General features: G+C 42.3%; 1 protein-coding gene across 1 annotated transcript in view; it reads right to left on the reverse strand.

Annotated features, from left to right (window-relative positions):
• Window positions 1-21,941, reverse strand: part of kdrl (kinase insert domain receptor like) — a 48,580-nt gene extending 26,639 nt beyond the window's left edge. The window contains exons 1-12 of the mRNA XM_086221831.1: window positions 21,833-21,941; window positions 17,983-18,164; window positions 11,209-11,299; window positions 9,864-10,105; window positions 8,384-8,511; window positions 7,249-7,408; window positions 7,012-7,148; window positions 6,751-6,922; window positions 6,542-6,668; window positions 6,204-6,373; window positions 4,784-4,940; window positions 1,505-1,610 (exon numbers count right to left, since the gene is read on the reverse strand). Of these exons, the coding sequence (XP_086077957.1) occupies window positions 1,505-1,610; window positions 4,784-4,940; window positions 6,204-6,373; window positions 6,542-6,668; window positions 6,751-6,922; window positions 7,012-7,148; window positions 7,249-7,408; window positions 8,384-8,511; window positions 9,864-10,105; window positions 11,209-11,299; window positions 17,983-18,040 (1,548 nt within the window). The 5' untranslated portion in view covers window positions 18,041-18,164; window positions 21,833-21,941. The remainder of the gene's footprint in view (window positions 1-1,504; window positions 1,611-4,783; window positions 4,941-6,203; window positions 6,374-6,541; window positions 6,669-6,750; window positions 6,923-7,011; window positions 7,149-7,248; window positions 7,409-8,383; window positions 8,512-9,863; window positions 10,106-11,208; window positions 11,300-17,982; window positions 18,165-21,832) is intronic.
• Window positions 21,942-22,234: the final 293 nt, after the last annotated feature.

Consider the following 22,234-nt stretch of genomic DNA (forward strand, 5'->3'; position numbering starts at 1 on the left):
TTTTTTCCTGCTGATTCGGTACTGTTCCCTGTCCTGATGGGTTATCTATGTACCAACCCAGGACCGCATAAAGTCTGAGATTTTAAAACCTTTGTCTAGGAGTCAGCAGATGAGTCCTCCAGCATCACTCCTTTACGATATTGTAAGCAAAAAAATGAAATTATTCTGAAATGAATACAACTTGAGTTGGTGACCACGAGACAATAAATCTTCTTAGATTTATTTAAAGTTTAAATGAATTTAATACTATGCCAATGAATTTATGCCTAATCTGACCCAGCCTGCTGTAAGGGGTTCCTTCACCCTAATCTTATAGACCAACTCCAACAAGGCAGTTGAGGCCTGCTCTTAATTATGTGTGGGGTCAACAATCTTACTAACAGAATCCCACAGGACGCGCGTGGTGTTGTCTACAGTTTCCTCATCGTGTAGGACTTTTTTTATATGGACAAAATGTGTTTGATTTTTACTGAGAAAAACAGATGGAATTGCAACAGTGATTAAAATACAGATGCTCTTGTATAGGTTGAACACACTCATATTTTATTTGTGAGACAATTAAATCTGGTTCATGGCGTGGCAGTGACAGCTTATATCTATCGCCTTTGATGCAGGATCCAACTTTGCTTCTATAATTACACATACAATATGTGCTTACATAACAAAATCCCAATTCCAGTCCTACAGTGGCTCATGTGAGTTCTGGTTTTGGGGTTTATTAGGTTACAGAATAAACTTATCACAAGTTGTTTTAGGTTCTTGACCATGCAGCTTTTACACTTGCCATATAGTTTAACTTTGAGTGTCTCAACAGCTGAGAAGGCTAATGTTAAAATCAGAGATGGCCCAGGGTGATGTTACAGCAACTTCATTTACACACCTGCCTCATACTGAAGAAACTGTGAAACGGAAGCAGCATTTCACTCCAGCCAGGGAAATGAACTGTGTAACGGGTCCAGCACTTTAGAAATGTGGGCCTCAAGGGGCAGAAACGTCTCTTGCACAAGAGGAAAACCAGTGCACTTGAGTTGGTATGTTAGTTTGTAAATTCATGTTGCAAAGAAGCAGCTTCCTTTTCAGGTTTAGTGTAATGTCCCTCATATTTTCCTGGCTAATTATTTAAACTATAAATCGTGTCTTACCGAGTCCAGGTACGAAAAATGAACTGTTTTTCGAACTGCATGGCTGTGGGCCTTTTCATGGGATTTGGTCACAGTTACATAAGTCCAAACTAATGCAGACAAGTACTACTGCACTGCCAATAGCAGAAAACTTGCAGGCATTTATAGGTCTCAGATGTTGCATATGATTTTCAAGCCCTGATTTCCACTTGAATCCAACCTTCCTATTGGCTTTTCATCAGATCTCTAGGTCCACTTCTCATAATCCTGCTGTTGGGTCGGTCACTGCTATACCCCAACACATTTCATTGTGAACAAGACATGCTACAAATGCATACCTTTAAAACACATGGAAACCTGAAGCACTGGTTTCGACCGCTTACCTTGTTTTTTCCTTTAACCAGTTCAGGCTTGACGTTTATGGTCCAGTTGTGTGAATTTCCCTTGTCAGCAACGATGACCTTAAATGTCTCCACGTCCACAATGCAACTACAGGAGAGAGAAAATGTAAGAAAATGTGTCCTAATATTTCCAGGGCACAAACAAATACTGACGTCTAGGACCTCTTATTTTGTTTATTTGGAATGTGTGAATCGTGTTTCTAATCTAACTCTAATGGCACAAATATTGATAGATTTGAAAGACCATTATGGCTGATCTGGATAGGACAGGTCTAGACCAGGTTGTGTCAGTAACAGAACCTAAAGAAAGCCTTGATTTGATCCCCACCCCCAGACCCTTCACCGCCTGTAGTAGGGAACAATCAGCCTGATGAGTTGAGAGGCTGAGGAGGAAAAGGCAACAGGGACAGGAAGGGCTGTGCGGTGTGTCACCTCGTACAGGAAACTCCCACACGTTCTGGCCAGAGTAGATAAGGTTGATCCTAAGACCTTGGCGGTCAACAAGTGACAGCTGATAACTTCTCAACCTGGTGATAAAGACACCACCATACTTGTACGCCTCAGGCTGCACTACTCCTATCAGGCTACACCAATAAGTCCCTAAAGACTCTCCAGCTGGTCCAAAACACTGCCACAGGAGACCATGTCTCTCCTGTACTGGCTTCTCTGAATTGGCTCCCTGTCAAATTCAGAATAGAATTCAAAATTCTTCTTCAAACATACAAAGTCCTCAACAATCAGACACCTTCATATCTGACAGAGCTCATAGTCCCCTACTATCCAGCTAGAACCCTTCGCTCCCAGGATGCAGGGTTCCTTGTGGTCCCTAGAATTTGTAAAAGTAGAATGGGAGTCAGAGAGTTTATTATCGGGCTACTCTCCAGTGGAACCGTCTCCCAGTTTCAGTCTGCGGTGCAGACACTCTCTCTATGTTTAAGAGCAGACTTAAGACCTTCCTTTTTGATGAAGCTTATGGTTAGGTCTGGCTTAGGCTAGCCCTTAGATATGCGGCTATAGGCTTAGACTGCCGGGGGATCTCCCATGGTGCACTGGGCTTCTCTCTCCTCCTCTTTTCCCTCTCTGTCCTCCTGTATGTGTTACACATAAATCATACTCATATGTGTTACTAACTCAGCTTCTTCTCTGGAGCCTTTGGGCTTCCCCACAACCCAGATCTCGGGTGCTGCTGGAGGAGGCTACAGACCTGAAGAGGCTCAAGCGGCCACCCGTAGCTCCACCTGCTCACGTCCCCGTCTGTCCATCAGTCTCTTCCCTTTCTCTCCCTCTTGATCTCTGTCCCTCTCTTTCCTCCTGTACTGTATATGTCTTCCTCCATTACCGGTCTTTGTCTCTGCCCTGCTCTCCTGCTCTCTTTCCCCCAACTGGTCAAAGCAGAAGGCCGTCCCCATTGAGCCTGGATCTGCTCTACGTTCCTACCTGTTAAAGGTAGGTTTTCGTCGCCACTGTTGCAGGATGTGCTTGCTCATGGAGAATTGTTGGGTGTAAATTCATTGAAGGAGTGTAGTGCTGGACCTGCTCTACTTGTAAAGTGTCATGAGATAACTTTTGTTGTGATTTGGAGCTCCACAAATAAAATTGACTTGACTTGACATTGTGGCAACTTTCCCTCACCTCAAACCCTCCTAAGACCCAACATTTGCCCTGATTCACAAACCCTCAAAGATTTAGGAGAGACACGATCCTGAAGGGCTGTAGGTTGAATTTTTGTGCGGGGTAAGGTCTGTATAAAACAAACATTTTGCACGACTGGCCTCTCACCAGGCGATAACTGCTCCTTCCGCTCATTAGCTGCCTGCCACAGCTCAGCCACTGTTCCAAGTGCCAGCCTTGATTATCTTTGGGCCAGCAGGAAGAGTTATTTTGACCCTACTAACCCTCTGCTATTATTCATCATGAATGCTGCATAAAAAGCGTGTTTTTAAATAATTCAATGCTCTGGATAACTGAAGCATCACCGTGTAACATAATTTAGTCTCAAGTGCAGCAATTCACAATGTTTTTTTTTTTTTTTTTAAACAGTGCTAGGGCCTGATAACCCAAGGGTAATGGGCCCATTGTTTTCTTGATCTTACGACTTGCATGTCTCCTGCTGTCACTGACAAGGCAGGATCCCGGGGAATGTTCATCGTGTTTGTGGGTTCACTACCAGGCCGGTATTCACGCACATTCACTCTTAGTCAGTTCTATTAGGCAGCTCGGGGAATCCGAGATTAATATATCTCCTCTCTGTTTTCGCTTCAGCAGAGAAAGTCACTGACCACATATGAAAGAATGGTTCTCAGGGGCTGACTCTCTTTGATTAATGTGCCATGCCCCAGGCCAGAGTCAATTCCATCCATGTCGAGCTGTTTTTCAGTGGGATCCCCAGGCTGGAGTGGTGGCTCTACACATGCTGTATCTATTGTTAAGACTGTGATGCTGTTTCACAACTGTAGCGGCACTTGAGTTACGTAGCTGTCCACGTTTTAAAAAGATGTATTCATATTTACAGCGGTAGACACATTTGCATGCAAACGTACATGTCAAACTGCTGAGCCTGACAGATAATAAAATCTGTTTACGCTGCGTGGGAGCCATGTTTTTGATTTATGTTTGAGTAATATGCCTCCAAGCACTAGGGGGGTGTATGGTAAATGCTGAAGCTAGCCAGAGAATATCTAAGTTCATGCCAACAAGCACAGGTGTTGTCAATTGTTTCGAGGCAAACAGTTCTTAACTGTACTCATCTTAACATTGCATGACAGAAATAATTAATTTCAATTCTGTATGTAAAACTTATTGGAAGTGATACACACAATGAATCATTTTGGACAATAGTAAGCAAATAATTTCATTATAGATGTATTGAGATATAATTAAATATAATATTTTCAAGTCGGCATCTGAACTATTAACTCTTATTGGCAAATAGTGGTGGCTTAAGTCTGGAACTTTGTCACTACATGCTTCTCGAGAAACCAGAAAATAATCTCCACATCTGTAAATGTGACAATTGAGCTCACACATAACAAGTGACTGAGGAGAACACCAGTTTACATGCAGCACTACTGTAGAGTAGCTTGTAGCATTTAGCTGAAACTGAGTCACATTACACTATGGATTCATAACTTCCGTCCTTTTACATGTTAAATTATGTAAAGCAAAGAGAAGATGCAAAAAAAAAGAAAAAAAAACATGAATAACACAGATTTGCCCTTTGAAATGCTTCCAAAAGTTGATTAAGTATGAGTGCAGACTCACTTTCTATACATTGGGTTGGTGAGACAGGGCTGCCAGGACCAAGTGATGTTTGGCAAAGGAAACCCATATGCAGTGCAGGTTAGCTGGTGCTGTTTGCCAAACATGTAGGGCTGTATGTCCACGGTAGCAAGCTCTGACTCTGAGATAGTTGGCTTCACTGTGAGAGAGAACACACACACACACACATGCACGCACACACACACACACACACACACACACACACACAGAGTAAGACAGGCAACAGAACATACGGATCTCAACTGTGGAATCTCATGATGTCTTTATAATGAGGGGTGACACTCATGATGGATAACCATTAAAAAGGTGCCATTGACACCAGTTGTCCTTAAGACACTGTGTAGGTGAAGAATGGTGGCATGATTGCCAAGCCTGGGGCTGTAGGTCAAAGCGTGACCCCACTGTGGCCCATGCCCAGGACAGTGATTGAACCACCGTCTATAATCAACAACAGACAAAGTTCCCTGTGCCACCTCAGAAGGCCATTCTCACAGCTTGAACAGCTGAATTAGAGCTTCTCAAAACCATTGCTTGGCAAACCACAAAACCAGCATGCCACTACGCGCACGCACGCACACACACACACACACACACACACACACACACACACACACACACACACACACACACACACACACACACACAGATCTGGAGCACTCTGAAAGCTCTAAACAACAGATGAACAAAAATAGCCCCCTAATTGATTCCAGGAATCTCTCTTATTTGTTTGTATCTGAGTGTTTTATTTTTGTTACCCCAATAAATGTAAGTTATGTGACATGACGGGACAGTCAAGCAGCATGGCTAAAGCTTATATAAAGTGGTTGGGGTCTGACTTCTCCTCTTTCTAGCATGCTATGGCTTTCCCACCCCATCTGTAACATGGCTTGTTAGAAGTGGCTAACATGTATTTCTCTGTTTTCTCTTACACCCACATTATCAAAACACAAAAGCCTATGGTGTTACCATTTATCAGTATTCTTTGCAAAGCCATCACAACACTGCCTTACATGGTTAACCCTTGTCTTCATCAAGCTGTATACATATTGTACAGAACATGTTGTTTATATGAGCTGCACTGTAAATACACATGGTGAGGATGCAAATAAATGGTCTGGTCAAGGGGGGATCTGGAACGGCTGGAGTCTGCGTGCAGAATAGAGCCCAGGCAATTTACACACTGCGCCAAGCCCCTTCAAAAGAGCCCCAATAATCAACAACAGCTGCCCCTGCTACGTCAATCCAGCCCTGGAATCAACAAGCCCCCAAATTCCTCTCATACTAAAGCTGCTACCTGCCGTCCAGTGAACTGGACTGAAGCAGAACATGGTGCTGGGGAAGCCTCGGTCCAAAGCCAAGACAGTGCATTATTTCCCAAAGATCAGGGGTCATTACAGCTTACCTTCGACTACCAGAGTGTAGCTCAGATTCTTGTACAGGCCCCTTTCTTGGTTTTTAACACCTATGGTGAAAACCCCAGCGTGTTTTGTCTGCAAGTCTGTGATGATCAAGTTGGACTCAGATATGTTGTAACAGGTGGAGTCCTTACGGATCAGAACTCCATCTTTATACCTGGAAATTGGAGGCAAGGACAATTTTTCAAAATGCTAACAATGTTGATGAATGCAAAGAAAACAGTTGACTTTCAAAGACACTTTTCAGAGTTCTCAGGATGAAGCCACTCCTATCTTCGCTCTGAATAATCTACAGTTGTTATGATGACCATGCAACCTCCCTTACCATGATATGCTGTATGTAGATGGCAGAGCATGGATCTTCGGCTCCAACACAAGCCTCTTCTTACCTTCTTTGACAACCACTGTACCAGACCGGTTGTGCTTGTAGGAGATGTTGAGGAATGGATGGTCTGGAACAAAATATGAATGAATTAGAATTCATGAAAACAGACAAGACGTTTACATCAAACGGTTCAGTCAATGAATACTCACCAAAAACAAACACTTTTACTGAGGCAATTTTGTGTTTTGTAGGTTGAATCTCTGCTTTACAGTGATATATGCCCTTATGCTCCATCGTAACGTTGGGCAACACCAAAGTATCGCTCATCCCAAAAAGAGCAGCAGGCTTTTCCTTAGTCTTTTCTGAATAATGGTAAGTTTCCTGAGGACAAATGATATATAAATTCTTCTGCCACAATCTATGACGGACAATTTTTGTATGCTAGTGTGGACAGTAATTCTTGAACTTACTTTCTTCTTTGGAAAATCCCAAGTGAAGTCGATTCCTCCATTATAGGTAGTCTCTCCAGTACAGTTGATTTTGAGGGTGTCTCTAACCAACACATTGACACGCTCTTTGGTGATCCTCACATTTTTTAGAACAAAAGCTTTAAAAAGGAGACAGATAAAAAGATTCAGTGAAATACTTGCCAAACCTCTTAATTACTACTGGCCTTAATTTGTATGCCATAGATACAATACACTCACTCTGTCTATTAGGTATGTACAACGAGCTGAACTCACTACCATTGACCACGGTGGTACAGTGGAATAGGTAGTACATAGTGGTGGGACCGTAGGGAATCTTGAAGCCCACCTTTGGATTCCATTCAATTTCTTTAAGAACCTTCTCTGAAAATGCTGGGTTCTGCAATTGAAAAAGCAGAGATGTTTTATCTGATATATATTAGTGACACTAAAGATCAGTAAACCAGGCAAACTGCAGTGTAATGAACCCAACTTCATTTCACGTGTAAGTTATGCTCTACTGGCTACAGCTGGGGACAGACATCTGTTAGAGTGGAGGTCTAATCAGTTTCATTCATTTTGTTAGAGGAGTGCGACTCCTGCATTCGTTTATGAAATGGAGCATAAAACATAGTGGACTTGGAAAAGGATGTACATGCGTGCTGTTGTTTGTTCTCAAGGCAGTGGTTGGGATGGGAGAGGAGGCAAGTCAAGCGAAGGAAGGAAGGAAGGGAGCAGGAAGGAGGAGCACTATGGGTTTACCAATAGCAGGAAGGTCACAGAACCACTATCTGTTCCATCTGAGTCAGACTGTTTGTCCATCGTGGATGCTACATGTCACACAGTCATATATCAGTGCAATAAATATGACAAAATGCACACAGTGTTGCGACTTGAGTGGTAAAATTTCATGCTGCAGTTTTTTTATGACCACAATTCGGTTCATAAGTTCGACTGAAAGATGAAAACCACCTTCACAAAGTGAACTCTTCAAGTATCAGTTGTTATAAGGATGAGAATAAGTTACCTGTTGTTTCCTGGGTTTTTGTACGCATTGCCAAAGGTTTGTAAGGGGGTGGGGGTGCTAAATTTAGTTTGAGAAATCTATTCTCAGTAAACAGACTCTTGGAGCACCTTCCTGCTCTCACAGGAAGCAGACAGAACGACTCCCTTTCGCCGCCTGAGCTTCCCTCAGACATGCCACAAGTCTGTTTCAACTACAGTGATTTAACAAAGGGTGTGAGAACAAGTGAGTGCCTTAAGCAGAGAGAAGAACACATGATTTTTTTTTTAAAGACCCCAACTAAGGTATATACCCATGGAGTGTAAAGGCATATACACGAAGCCTGATGTTATAGACTACACGAAGCCTTACCGCTTTCACTGATACAACAAAATCAGGAGAGGATGTATAACAGGGGATGATGAGGCTGGTCTCATGTCTAAAGATGCTCAGCCCATGAGGAGAACGAGGATAGGGCTCCACAAATGGTTGCTCAGGATCTGAAGGACAAAAAAAAAAAGACATAACAAAAAAGTAAAAAACAGGTCAGACAAAAAAACAACAACAACAAAAAAAAAACCTACATTTCAACACAGATGCGGCCTCTCCTTTGGGATAATGAAAAATCTGAGCGCAGCAGTGCAACTGAATAAGGACAACATCAAGGTATCCAGCACAGAGATCAAATACAGAGATAAGCAGAGGAGAGCAAATAAAGGGAGATCATTCAGTGTTCAGGCATCACACCACTGTGGGAACTTGAGGGCAATACAAATAGTGTGCGATTGGTGTGAGGTCAAGCAGTAGCGCTGTGATAAAAGAATGGTTATTTGAAAAGTAAGCATGTAAAATGATCTAATAAACAGCTGAAAGGCTGTGAGAGTAGTGCGTTAGACTAAACACAGGCACACCAGGCGAACTGGGAACCACATTCAAAGATCAGAAGGAGAAGACAAAAAGTGCATCTAGTTTGTTTAGTCTGCATTGTCTACAACAATTAAAAACTTTACTCTAATCACATGACTGTACTTTTAATTTTTTCTGTGTCACAACTAAACAAATCCAAGAAAAGGGAGGTGAGGCTGACAATATTTGCTCTTCTTATTCTGTCTAGCGTACGTTTCATTTCAATAATACTTTAACTATAACTGGTGCCATGTGACATTTCAAGGAAAACAGTAGCCAGAGCAGGAAACCACAGACAATGAGCAGGGCTTCCGGTGCAAGCACGCTCCCTCTTTCACCTTCAGAAGAAACCACTGAATCAAAGGAACCACTCCATCTCTCTGAGAGGAAAAGCGGCTCACTAAATTCTGTAGATTATAGTACGCTTCCTTCATTTAATTGATAACTGTAACCCTACAAACAATTGCAGTATTTTGCTCGCTTCCTCTTTTTTTCCCCACTCTTTATACTATACCTTCTCGCAAATATATGACCGCTCATTGACAAATTAATTCCAGCAACACAGTTTTTAGGGCTCCGTTCAACCCTGCACTGCTATGCTGGCGTCAGCAGATAACAATCATCTTGTGAAAACCTTTCTTTTATCAGGCGTCTTATATGACTTTCTCAAAAACAAACAGCGCAATCATAGAGCGAAGAAAAAAACAATTAAATTCAAAAGCGGTTTCTTATCTATGCCACAGTTTATGGACTGGACTTGGATTTCAAAACAACATTATGCTCGGTTTTGTTTGTTTTTTTCCTTCTCCAGCTTGCAAATGAATTAACATTTAGTGGAATGTGGAAATAATGTCAGGGTTTCTATTTGGTTCTTAAAACTGGTTAACTAACTGAGCTTTTACTCTCCCAGTAGAAGGAGGAGCATGGAGTGTTTGGTGGCTCTCACCTTTGACGTAGACATAGGTAGTAGCTGTGGTAGTGGTGTTGGTGGTGTGGTTCAAGGAATTGATGGATGTACAACGGTACATCCCCGTGTGGTTGGCAATCAAATGTGTGATTGACAGTTTGCTGCAGTGAGAGTAGGAGTTGCGTCTGGAATCACATGTCTGCACCTTCATCCCCTCTGATGAAAGAGATTGGTGTGGATCAACTCGCAATGGAACTGTCCATTGCAGCTTGCCATGACCTCTGATGGAAGAAAGAAACACACGGGGTAAGGTAAACTAGCAGACAATATCTCCTACATCCACCTGGCTTAGGTTTTGATTACTGAGGCTAATTTGTCCAAAGGAAATAAACATGTCTTTTGGGATTTGACACATCAACATGACCTCTGACTTGGTCTGTGGAAAAGAACTGCTGCACAACCTGGATCTATCGGAGAAGAGTCAAGGCTGGCAGTAAACTCAAACGAGTTTTATTCCAGGATGATATTGTCTGCTTGGCCCTTTGGGCCCTTTCTGACTTAATGTTCATTTTTGGGTTTATGTAGAGCTAATCTTGAGTCATCTGATAATGTGAACCTTCACATGGGAACATGCGTCTCTCAAATATGCTCAGCTAACACATTCTTTCCACACAGTATTCAGTTTGAACCTCTCATTAAAGACATCCCAGAGGAACATCAAACATGTCTTGCATACCACGGCCTTAGCCTGCAGAATTTTGGGTCAAATAACCTCCAGCTCTCATCTGGTGACAGAAAACCAGACAATATGGGCCAGGGTCTTAGCATACAGCCTTATAGGGAAGCACTGCATTAGATAGATGTGAGTTCTTGAACATTCCATGCAGGCCAAGAAAATGACGCTAAATTCTTAACAAATGTTGGGAATGTGAATGGTGCACATTTATTCCCAGCATCCCAAAAGGAAATAGCAGTGCAGTGACAACTGTGGACCCCCATTGGCTCCTATCACGATTAGTCCCAGCATCATAGAGGCCAGCAAGTGTCCTAAGGCTCACCCATTTTGTATATTTTCCCTTTGGCCTTTCTGTCAAGAAATGACACTGGAATCTAAACTTTCTAGTTGCTGTGACAGTTAATAAACAGCACACTGCCTGGATATGTAGATCCCAACTCCTGAGTGACAAGCATCGTAAACATGTTTGAATAATGAAAAAAAAAAAAAAAAGCTTTCACTGAGGAATTTCTAAATGACAATCAAATCCCTTTCTCCTTGTCACTCTGCCAGAAACTAAAACTCATGGCTGTGTGTTGCAATAACTGATTATATCTTATAAAAGTGTTTTTGGTTTTTCTTGCCATTGACTGCTGTTGTGTAACTTACCTGCACACGAGATTGAGAGTATCCCCCTTCTGATGAAGGACAGGATTTTCAGAAGGCAGAATTTTAGGCAGGTTCTCTCCCTCCAAATAACCTGGTGAACATAGACACATTAGAAACACACAATATCGTCATTACTTTGTCTTTTTAGGTCTCTATCAAGGATCTGACATAAAGTATTTAACATGAACGGCCGGGAGAAACGGAGAATAATTTTCACAACTATGTTTGGATTGATGTACAATCATCTGGAATGAAACACTGAAGTGATTTCACATGACGCACGTTGGCAAGTCTTTGGTAGCCGAATGCTTCAATTATAATCAACTGAAGCTGCCACATTGACCACGGGAGCTGTTTGCTTGTGTACGGGGGAGAGCAGCCCTCTAAGCATGTAACCTCCATAGGACTGAGTTAAAATGAGCCCATTGTGTTTACTACTGATTAAAATAAATACCCCAACGTATACGAGGCAACGAACAGAAACCCCCTCAGCCGTTCCTCTCCTGAGTGCAGGCCAGAGGACGAGTTGGTGAGTTGCGGTCATTGGGCTACACATTTGACCGAGTGTAGCACATCATGATGATCTTTTTGTATCATGGGGTTTGCAACAGTGCTGTAATAAGACATTGTTGATATATTGATGTCCTTGAGGTGAATTTGCTTATCTATTGCATATGCTGCTAATTATCATGTATTTGTTTCATGTTAACTTCAAGTTTGTGGTACAGATGTTGTACATTTGCCTCCCTTCCACCATTGCCCCTCATCCTACTATACTGGATGTCTTTGTTCTTCTTGGATTCATGTATTGTTCCTCTTGCTGCAGAACCCAATTGCCCTTCAGGGACCAATAAAGAAAGTTGAACTGAGTTGAATGCAAGGCAGCGGCAGAATACTGCAGGTTGTTTTTTTTTGTTTTTTTTCATTACACATTAAAATAAATAAGTCCCGTCCCTGTGTATCAATGCACTTGTGGTTAAGATTATCAGTATGCACGTAGTGAACCTGATATTGTCTGTAGAAAAATACTTGAGAACAGGAGTCTATGGAGTATTCTCGGCTAAAAACCTCACAGAAATCTCTTTTGCAGCTACAACCAACAAAAACAGAGCCGGTTTGACGTGATGCCTGGGACGTGCAGGGTAAAGTTGAAGACTTTTTTTTATCTCTAAAGACCCCGCCACTTCAAACTATACTGGCCTTTGAATTTTTGGCAACCACAATCTTGCCCCCCCCCCACCGCACCGTGACAATTGGGTCGCTGGACGATGGATGAGCTAGGGAGGAATTGGGGGACTTCTGCTGTGTGACATAGCAACAGAACGTTACAAGTGACCCCACGGCTAAAGTGCTTCTATACAAATCAGAGAGAGAAAAAAGCATTTATCAACAGGTGGTGCTGGTTAGATCTCCATAAAGGAACACTTCTAAAGCCATAATTGCCATCTTGCTGGATCTGCTTTATAGCGTTCAACTAAGAGAACCCTGCTACCATCCCTGTTGACCAGGAGGTGTCCTGCTCCTGCCTGTGATTTCCCTCTTTGCGGTCAGAAAACAAGATTATTAAGTCAGCCGACCCTCCAAACATGAAAACGTGAAGAAAAAAACGCTTCATATCAAGCATCAAACAAAAAAAATATAGCTGCTGACTGACTGACTGCCACACTAACAGACTGATCTGTTAGGTGTCTGATGCATACACCTGCACACATACATGGAAGGCAACACAGACACACACCTGCAAATGCAAACACACACGATTGGCTTGTACTCGTCCGTTATTCAAAACAGATGTTGCTCTAAGACTGCGCTGACAGTGCCAGAGGTTGTGGTGGAACTCAATGCTGATTTCCTCTTGCAATATTATAACATCATTATTTTATTGTTCAAGGGTACACAAAGGGGAAGGGATGTGGCTCAAGCTCTTTTATGCTACAATATCTCAGGCTTTCAGCTGGATAATAGCATAAGAATCAAGGTTTTTGACCTTCACACAAGAGAATATACAGTTGACAGGTTAATAACACTGTGGTGTTGATTTCTCTTTTGCTGTGAGATAAATTTCCAGTGAGTGAGTGTGTCTTAACTCACATCTGCACATTGCCTTCAATTTAATGAATTTGAATTACTAGAAAATGACTCTACAATAGTGAATCAATTATAAGTTGACATATGGGACTGGTAATTAGACATAGAAAAAAGTAGCAGTAAAATTAAAGTAGTACTGTTTGTCTATAAGACTGAGAACTGCAACATGACAGTTGTTTGTGTTACAAGCGCATGAATGTTGGCCTAACACAAAAAACAAATCCAAAAACTTTATTCTGACCTTGAATTGCACTGGCAGGTAGCTCATTTCTTAAAACTGACCCATTCTCCTCAGTAACACAGTACAGATGGATGAATCAGCAGGGGCCCCCAGCAGCCCACTTAAAAAGAAAGAAAAAAAAACCCTTGTCTTTCAACACCCACACCCTCAAAACTCCAACCTGCACGAGAACCTGCCCAGCGCTGACCTCAGCAAGCATCCAGACACCCTGAGCCCCCTGCAACAGCTGTGCGCTGCATTCCTCCAGCAGATCGCTTGAAAAATGCCAGAAATAGTGCTTATTGTGCTGGTTCAGAGCCCTGAAGCTGGTTCTCATTAGGAGCCATTAGCAAGAGGACAGGCATGGAACAACGTACGGAGGGAGGGAGGGAGAACTGACCTCTAGTTCAGTTTCTGTCTACTGCTGATGGGTTCTTGGTTCAGTCACACAGCATCAAACAGATTATTGACAAAATTACAATTTAACTTAGATTAGAGCAGAGTCAGATCTGTGTATCTTTGTCCTCAGATGGCACTGACTGAGAGAAGCACCACAGGATGTAAATATTTGTGGTTGGTTTACTACCAGTGAGGGGGAAAAAAGGCTTAAAAGTCAAACAGTGTTGGATTTCAAGATCTACTATACACTATTATGAAATGTTTGCAGCCCCAATGCAATTAAAATATTTAGTCTGAAACATGAGTCAAACAATGACAGAGAGTTTTTCAATTAATCCAAGTCAGCGACAGTGAGAGTTTCAGTGTTGCAACGCTAATCTAATTTATTTGACCAACTGTTGTTTTAAGGCTTATGGGTCACGTCAAGTATGTCCTCTGTCATTTCTGAATGTGTTTTTAATGATATCCTCAATGTTGGATACTTTCTACTAACTCTGGATTGATATGCAGCCATTTTAATATAACAACCACTGCATGGAGTTATGATGCCACAAAGTATCTTAACATGTATGAGGAGAATAATAAGTGAACAATCAGGAAGCTGAGAGAAAACAACAGGAAAGGACACACTGAGTTGGCATAAACCAGTGGCAACTTGTCAGCGGCATCACTTGAAATCATGGTTACTGTTGCATAATAAAAAAACACTATTGCTGTATGACTGTACACTCACTAAACTGGACAGGAAACCCCTAGTCACAACCCTTCAAGTGCAAGGAATAATGTGCGGAATTCCCATCTCTTCTGTACACTTCATCTGACCGTGCTTCCCGTCCAGTCATGAAACAACGCCACGTGTGTAGAGATTTAGGAGAGGAACCTTTTTTGGTGTTTTCCAGTCAAAAGTAACAATGTCGTTTAATGACTCCTTTGCTTTAACGACGGCTCAACATTTTTTTGTAGTTTGGAGACAACAAAAGAGATAGAAGAGGTGGAGAGTCAACTGAACTGACCTGCTGAACAAAAGAGTGAAAGGTGGTGTAGAGTCAAAACTTTGACCATGGCAGTAGCACCGTGGAACTACAGAGCTTCTTGTCTGTATAGTAACAGCATGCAGGACTCGTAAGACATGGAATACGCTGTGCATCGCTATACAGTTTAAAATGGATGTAGCACTAGTCTGCTCCTGGATGAGGCAGCTGATTGGAAAACAAAGTTTGAGGAGCTTAGCAAGTTAAAATCTTGCTAAAATCTCAGTGTCCCGGCTTCACGGCCGTAAAACAACGAGATGGCAAGTTGTGTTTGGATTGAGATTTTTCAAGATAAACAGAGACTATCTCAGAAAAAAAAATTCCCTGAACTCTGGTGGCAGATTTATAACATGAGGCGCACATTTTTGACAAGCCTGCCAGACCACCTGCCAAAATAAGGAGTCGCTACCTGTTGCTGCACTGTCTATGTGTCTAGGACTTTCCTCTCTTGTGGAGCCCTTCTGAAACCCCTCCACTTTGCCAACTCTAAGGTTAAGACAACAGTTAGAGAGAGTGCCTTTTTTTATTAGCCGTGTATTAGCTGTTAGAGGTCTACAGGCAAAATGCCCAAGTCTCCCCTTAAAAAAGCAAAATAAAGGAACATCTGGCCATGATGGGTGGCCATTCTAGGTTATATAAAGATGAGAAGAGCCAATAAACAAGAATCCCCTGCATGACATTCTTACATGGTAACCCTAAAGGATTCCTGCTCCATAATGTGTAATTAAGGCTCATAGGTAGCGAGAAGCTCCTTGAAATTAAAATCTCATGCAGGATTTAAAGAAAATATATTACAGGCTCAGAGTGGGTATGCCAAGTATGGACCAGATGCTTCTATATCCCATAAGAACAGCTACTCAAAGCAATTTGTTCAGTTAAATATTCCCGTGTATGGATGTGACTTTCACTGCACTGCTGTTAAGTCTCCCAATCCAGGTGAGCCGGTGTGTTTTTTCTTCTGTATGGACTCTAGACATCCCGCCAGAGAGAAACAAGAACCCTACTGCACTTAGTTGACCTCTCATTACTCCCATTTTCCACTCCATCTAAAGTGTCCAAGGAGGAAAGACAAAATAGCTCCAAAACAAATTGGTCACAGAATCAAATCCTTCTTCTCGGCAGGCGTGATTAAAGGAAAGGAAATTTCTTGATAAATTTGTGCATGAAAGAACTGTGACCACTATGACTGAAGGAAAACAAACAGGCAAAAAGTCTTCAAATTGCAACAGTAACTTTTTATCTCTTTGATTTATAATTTTACGTCATAAAGCACCACTGTTAATCTCCCAGTATTTACTATCTATTACATTTCTGTGCTCTACTTGTGCTCTCCTCCTTTATGAGACAAATAAACCATTACCTTATCTCATCTTAGCTTCTATAAACTTCTTTCGATTGTGGATAATAATTCTATGACAAATGTACTGGTATAACAAGAGACATTATTTTCGTGAGCTACTTGGATACAGAATGAAATCATTGGAGTTCGCAGTTGCAGTTCAGCAGAACAAATTCAGTTCCACTTCAAAGGAAGTGGCTTTTGACAGGCATTAACACAGAATATGGAAATGTGGGTATAATGGCGCCGAGAGCTCCAGAGAGGTTCTCGCCCTCAGTCTGCCTCAGGATGCCGAATGTCAAAAGGCCATGAAAACAACACACTTGACCCGTGCTCATTTCAGAACAAAAGCTGATCCGAGTTAAATATTAACTAATTGGACAGGCCACACTTTTTTAGACAGAGAAATTACCTTTTACTCCCACTCACTGATGAAAGAACCTTGAATGAAAATGCAAAAATACCATTTAAATTATCCAAAACTGCAAATAGGATGGAATCATAATTTGAATATCATGACAGGAAGCAGTTTGGATTTTCAAATTGGTGGATGGGTAAAACTGTAACGCACCTCAGCATAAATGGAACCAGACTGATGCTCCATTACAAACTAATTGCTCTAACAGTCAGCGCCTACTTTGGTGAGACAATGCTCTCCTTTCCTCCTTGCTATTGTTTCGACGATGATTTTAACATGGCTCTATAGTAGCACAAGGAACTTCAGGAGGAATTCTTTGCTCAGGTAGCATGTCACAAATCTGTGACCTTTACAAACCAGAACAATTCCAGGCTGCCTTTTGCCCCCACATCCGTTTCCTCCTTGTGTCTTTCCCACGCTTTGTGTGTGGACAGTGAAGGAAATCTACTTAAAAACATTGTAGACAAAGCTACAGAGAGTGTGTATGAGTGTTGTGGTGGGGGCGGGGGTGTGATCATGACCAGTATTTCCTTTGTTTGGATAGGCTGTTTCTGTGGAGAGGAAGGTGTACCTCAGTGGCACACCAGACCTGGCACAAGGTGGAGGGACATCCACCTTTTACACTCCAATTTTTTTTTGTGGCGTGACACTGAGACAATGACCTTGATTGTGCCATCAGACAGAAACACGCATTTGTCACTCAAGATGTTTAATCTTCTTTAGCCGCTTATAACAATTGTTGGAGCAAACATTTTTTTTCCCCAAATATTTGAAAACAGGCGGATCTAGAACACATTCATAACAAATAAGCCAGCTTAAATCATTTATTCCATTGATAAAATAACTCTGATATTAAACGATTAAGTTGGTTTATTAGAATTACTCATACCTGTCACCACATTTTATTCACTTAATAAGCGCCTAACTGCAACAGCACAAGACTACCTCTGGTGGACTAAGTAAGAACTGCAGGTAAATTGTCGCTTACCTGTTAACCCATATTTTTCCTAACACCCGAACCACTGTCTCATATTTATACACAATTTCAAGAGCTCCACAGAAACTACCCTGCTCTCACCGTGCCTTTACATATTATTCAGCACGTGGAAAATATGGTACATTATCAATATAATATTGTGTTTTCTGCAAGAGACTCATTACTTTCCTCGCTGTGGTGAAACGTCCGTTTAAACAACATTTCTACAGATGAAAGAGATCCGGCGTTAAAAGTCTGGTGTGCAAAACTAATAAAACCCGACAGAAATGAGTGAGCGCTTACCTTGAGAGAGTGAGGCACAATAAGAGATGATTGCCAGCTTGATGCAGAACGGGACCATCCTGTCAGTCTTCCAATTCAACACCGTGGGTGGGAAATGAAGGAATAGAGTCCCTGGATAGATCTTGAAAATCCGTATGATCGTGTAAAACTTTAAGTTTGTTAGTAAATCGACGATTTCTTTTCTGAAAAGGAAAAAAAAAGCACGAAGGTTTTAAACAAAAGCCTCAGGTGTACGTGCAGAAAGCAGCAACGGTTCCTTCGGATCCCATGACGCGTTTCGCAGGGGAGCTCTCCTGCGCAGCTGGATAGTCCGACTCCCGATCCCGCAATGAGGGGACGGATGTTCCGCTGTATCCTCGGGGACAGGTGCTCTAAAACATATACGTTTGATCAATGAGATTTTCAAACGAAATGGTGAGGAAAAAAAACACGCTCCCGGCGAGGTGGATGAGTTACTACTGTGTGGTAAAGCGCTCAAAAGCGAGATCAATCAGCCTCCGCGTTCGTGCGCGCCTGGAACAAGTTCTCCTCCTTGTGCCTCCGTGCACGAGTGAGGCACGTTTTATGGAGACACGGAGGAAGCGCGCAACGTCACTTCTTCAGGGGGGACAAACTCTTCCCTCCAGGCTACTGAGATCATTCTTAGAGAAGTAATGATTAACTATTATAATTCTGTCGTCACATTTTGGACAACAAGTGCAGGGTAAGTAGGAGTAAGACAGGGTTCATAAGGGCTGAGAGATCTTTGCCAGTGTTAATATCCTTATCCCAGGAAATGCAGTATTTACAGGCCAAATGTGCGTCAAAACACCATTCTAAATGAGGTATTATGGTGCTGGGACATTCCAGCCTGCTGACCGTGTTCTACTGACTAAAGAGAACATCCTAGTTTCGTACAGATCTCAGCAAAAATACAGTTTCAATTTGATTTGTCTCACAAAGTTTAGAATGACATAAGAGTGTTGATTCCTTGTAATATGTGAATTTCAGTGTCAGTCAATTTGATGGTTTTTTTTACTAAATCTCTCCGCCCCAGATTTCTACTATTACATAACTTTCTCACAACTTTCCGGGAAAAAAAAAATCAAATTGAAAATGTTTATATATTGCGATTTGTGACATTATTAGAATGAATAATCATTGTGTCATGACTCATGTTTTACAAGAAAAACTATACTGAAAAAGGAGAACTATTTGTTCCACCCACTCTTCCCTCTGTTGTCACTGATGTGGACTCTGTTGGTGAGTCTCTGCTGCTGCTCTCCCTGCTCTCGGCTTTCCACATGTGGGGCCACAGAGGTCCAACAACAGAGCCGTACCACCAAAACAAACAGACTGCAGTGGCAATAAAGATTTGTTTTTGATAAAAAAAAATTAAAAAACCCTCAGTGCAGGGTTCACCCTGGATGGATCACCAGTCCATCGCCGGGCCATCAGGAGCAATTAGGGGTTCAGTATCTTGCTCAAGGACACTTGGACACGGTCACTGGGGGGAGTGGGGTTTGAACGGCCACTCTGCCACTGAGCCATGCCGCCCTTCTCTACTCCACCGTGGTACTTCGTTGGATTTGGATATTACACCAGGCCACATTGTGATTTTGATCAAATTTTGATATGCTGATCAGACCTTCCGTAAACCCCCGTCAAAATGTACCTGCGTATGTTTAATTTTAATTGTTGACAAGCGATACAGTTTGATACAGCATAAACTTGTATCAATGTCAATCGGTGTCGCCAAAAAGAGATGTTAACTAAACTACACACACACACTTAAATACACAACAACATTTTCAAAATAATAATGTAAGTAGTTGAAGAACAGATTTCCAGGACAAATTTTCCTGGCTTTATATATTTTTCAAAAAAGTATTCCAGGGCTATATCTGTGGATATTCTCAGCCATCCAGGTCATGGTAAGTCTCAAAAAAGCATGAAAAATGGCAACTGCCCCCAGTTTGTGTCACATCAGTCATCAGTACTCTAAACCACAGAGCTCTGTGATCAGCAGTTCTGATGACTGATGTGAATCACAGTAAGCATTGAAACTAATGGGGAACCCAACATTGGTGTCTACAGGAAACCCACCCACACGGATCAGTACCTCCTGTTTGATTCACACCACCCGCTGGAACACAAACTGGGGGTCATCCGTACTCTAAACCACAGAGCGCAGAACATCCCATCTGAGACGAATGGGAAACAAAGGGAACACAAACATATTCACTCTGCTCTTCAAACTTGTGGTTATCCTAACTGGGCTTTTATCAAAACAGCTAGAAAGCCCAGGGGAGATAAGAAAGACGAGGGCCACAGGAAGAGAAACAATATTGTCATCCCCTATGTGGCAGGAGTCTCAGAGAAACTCAGGAGGATCTTTAACACCCACCAGATCCCAGTACATTTCAAGCCCAGCAACACTCAGAGGCAGAAGCCTGTGCATCCCAAGGACAAAATTCCGAGGGAGAAACAAAGCAACGTAGTGTACTCAGTGCAGTGCAATGAGGAATGCTCTGACTTGTACATTGGGGAAACTAAACAGCCACTACACAAACGCATGGCACAACACAGAAGGGCCACCACCACAGGCCAGGACTCAGCGGTCCACCTCCATCTCAAGGAGAAGGGGCACTCCTTTGATGACCACAAGGTACGCGTTCTTGCCAGAGAAGACAGGTGGTTTGAGAGAGGTGTGAAGGAAGCCATTCATGTCAAACTAGAACGGCCATCTTTGAATAGAGGAGGAGGCCTCAGACATCACTTGTCTCCCACTTACAATGCTGTGCTTAGATCCCTCCCAAGGAGGAGCAGCCGTCGTTCTCACCTGCAGCCAGGTGACCCCAACGACCCTCCCGAGAGGTAACGACAGCCCAGCCAGGCCAGCGACTCTCACATTGGTTTCACGTTGGTCGTCAGGCCAACGACACCCATTAACACCTAACCAGTCATTGGTTTTGGGTCGTACGACCAGTTGTTTTTCGTTTTTTGCCACCACCCTCCTGGTAGATATATAGCTGATATTCCCCACCAGGATTCAGAACTGAAGAAGCCTCTTGGATGAGAGGTGAAACGTCTTCTACTCACGCAAGATTAGTCCAGTTGCCATTTTTTATGCTTTTTTGAGACTATTCCAGGGCTAGAAATTGCTATTTTCAAAATTCCATTAACCTTGAAAAGTTTTTTTTTTTTTTAAATACGTGCCTAAATGAAACAAACCAACCAAAATCATACATTAAGCTCATTCATACAGAAAAAAGACAGCGGGTGCACGCACCTAAAAACGTCTAAAGAAGCAGTACAGAACAAAAACAGGAAGGTCTGTACACTACAACGCCCCTTTCAGAGTCCGAAGTCTGAGGAAGAGTGTGAAGCTTGACGGATCAATATTGCCACTCAAATCTAATTCTGATAAGTGAGGCGCAGTGCGCGGACCTTCCTTTGGTTGCCGTTCACTGTAACTAATGAGTCACATATGTTTAATCAACATCGCCAAAGTTTTAGCCTTCGTGTTGCTAGATTTGTTTTAACTGGCCATTGTGTGTCACGTTAGCGCTGATAAAATCAGCCTAACTGAGGCTAAAGGTAACAGCAGTTATCTTGTCTAAAGAGGGAAAAGAATAAAATGTAAACAATCATTGTGATCAGATAGAATCCATCTGCCTCTGAGTTTATTTTTAACTTCAGAAACAGGATGCGCAGCTTTTTATATTAATGTAAATAACCCTCTTTTGTCCAGCTCTACCCTGCAGTGTGTGGATGTGCTGCAGACTGTTTTCTTTTATTACCTCAACAATTACTTTGCTACCGTAGGTCACAGTAGCAGGTACTGTAAATAAGAACATCCTGCCCTCACCTTTCCGCCACAAATCCACAGCTGCCATCTCGGGGGGGATGTGATTCGGTGTACTGGGTGAGGCTCGGCAGCACAAGTGGTGAAATGTCATGAGCGCAACTTCCATTCCTGTAGCAGGGAGACAGAGCACACGACAAGATGGGATAAGAGATTACAACACAACATGCGTGGGAGAGTCGTGAGATTTATGATACGCAAATACAGTCGCATTTCGGGAATTCAATCATTTCCAACACATGCGTGTTACAAGTATTTTAGTTGTCTGTAACTGTAAATTATGAACACGTGAAATCACAAAAATGTGTTTTCATCTGGCACAATGCCTAAGCTTGAGTCGTCACTGCTCACACTGAGTCGGTGAATCAAAAAATACTAGATATATTTAGGAATGAAGCCAACATG

Source organism: Aulostomus chinensis, chromosome 13 (assembly GCF_037954235.1).
Source record: "Aulostomus chinensis isolate RoL2024-O1b breed Wild chromosome 13, RoL_Achi_v1.0, whole genome shotgun sequence".
Lineage (NCBI taxonomy): Eukaryota > Metazoa > Chordata > Actinopteri > Syngnathiformes > Aulostomidae > Aulostomus > Aulostomus chinensis.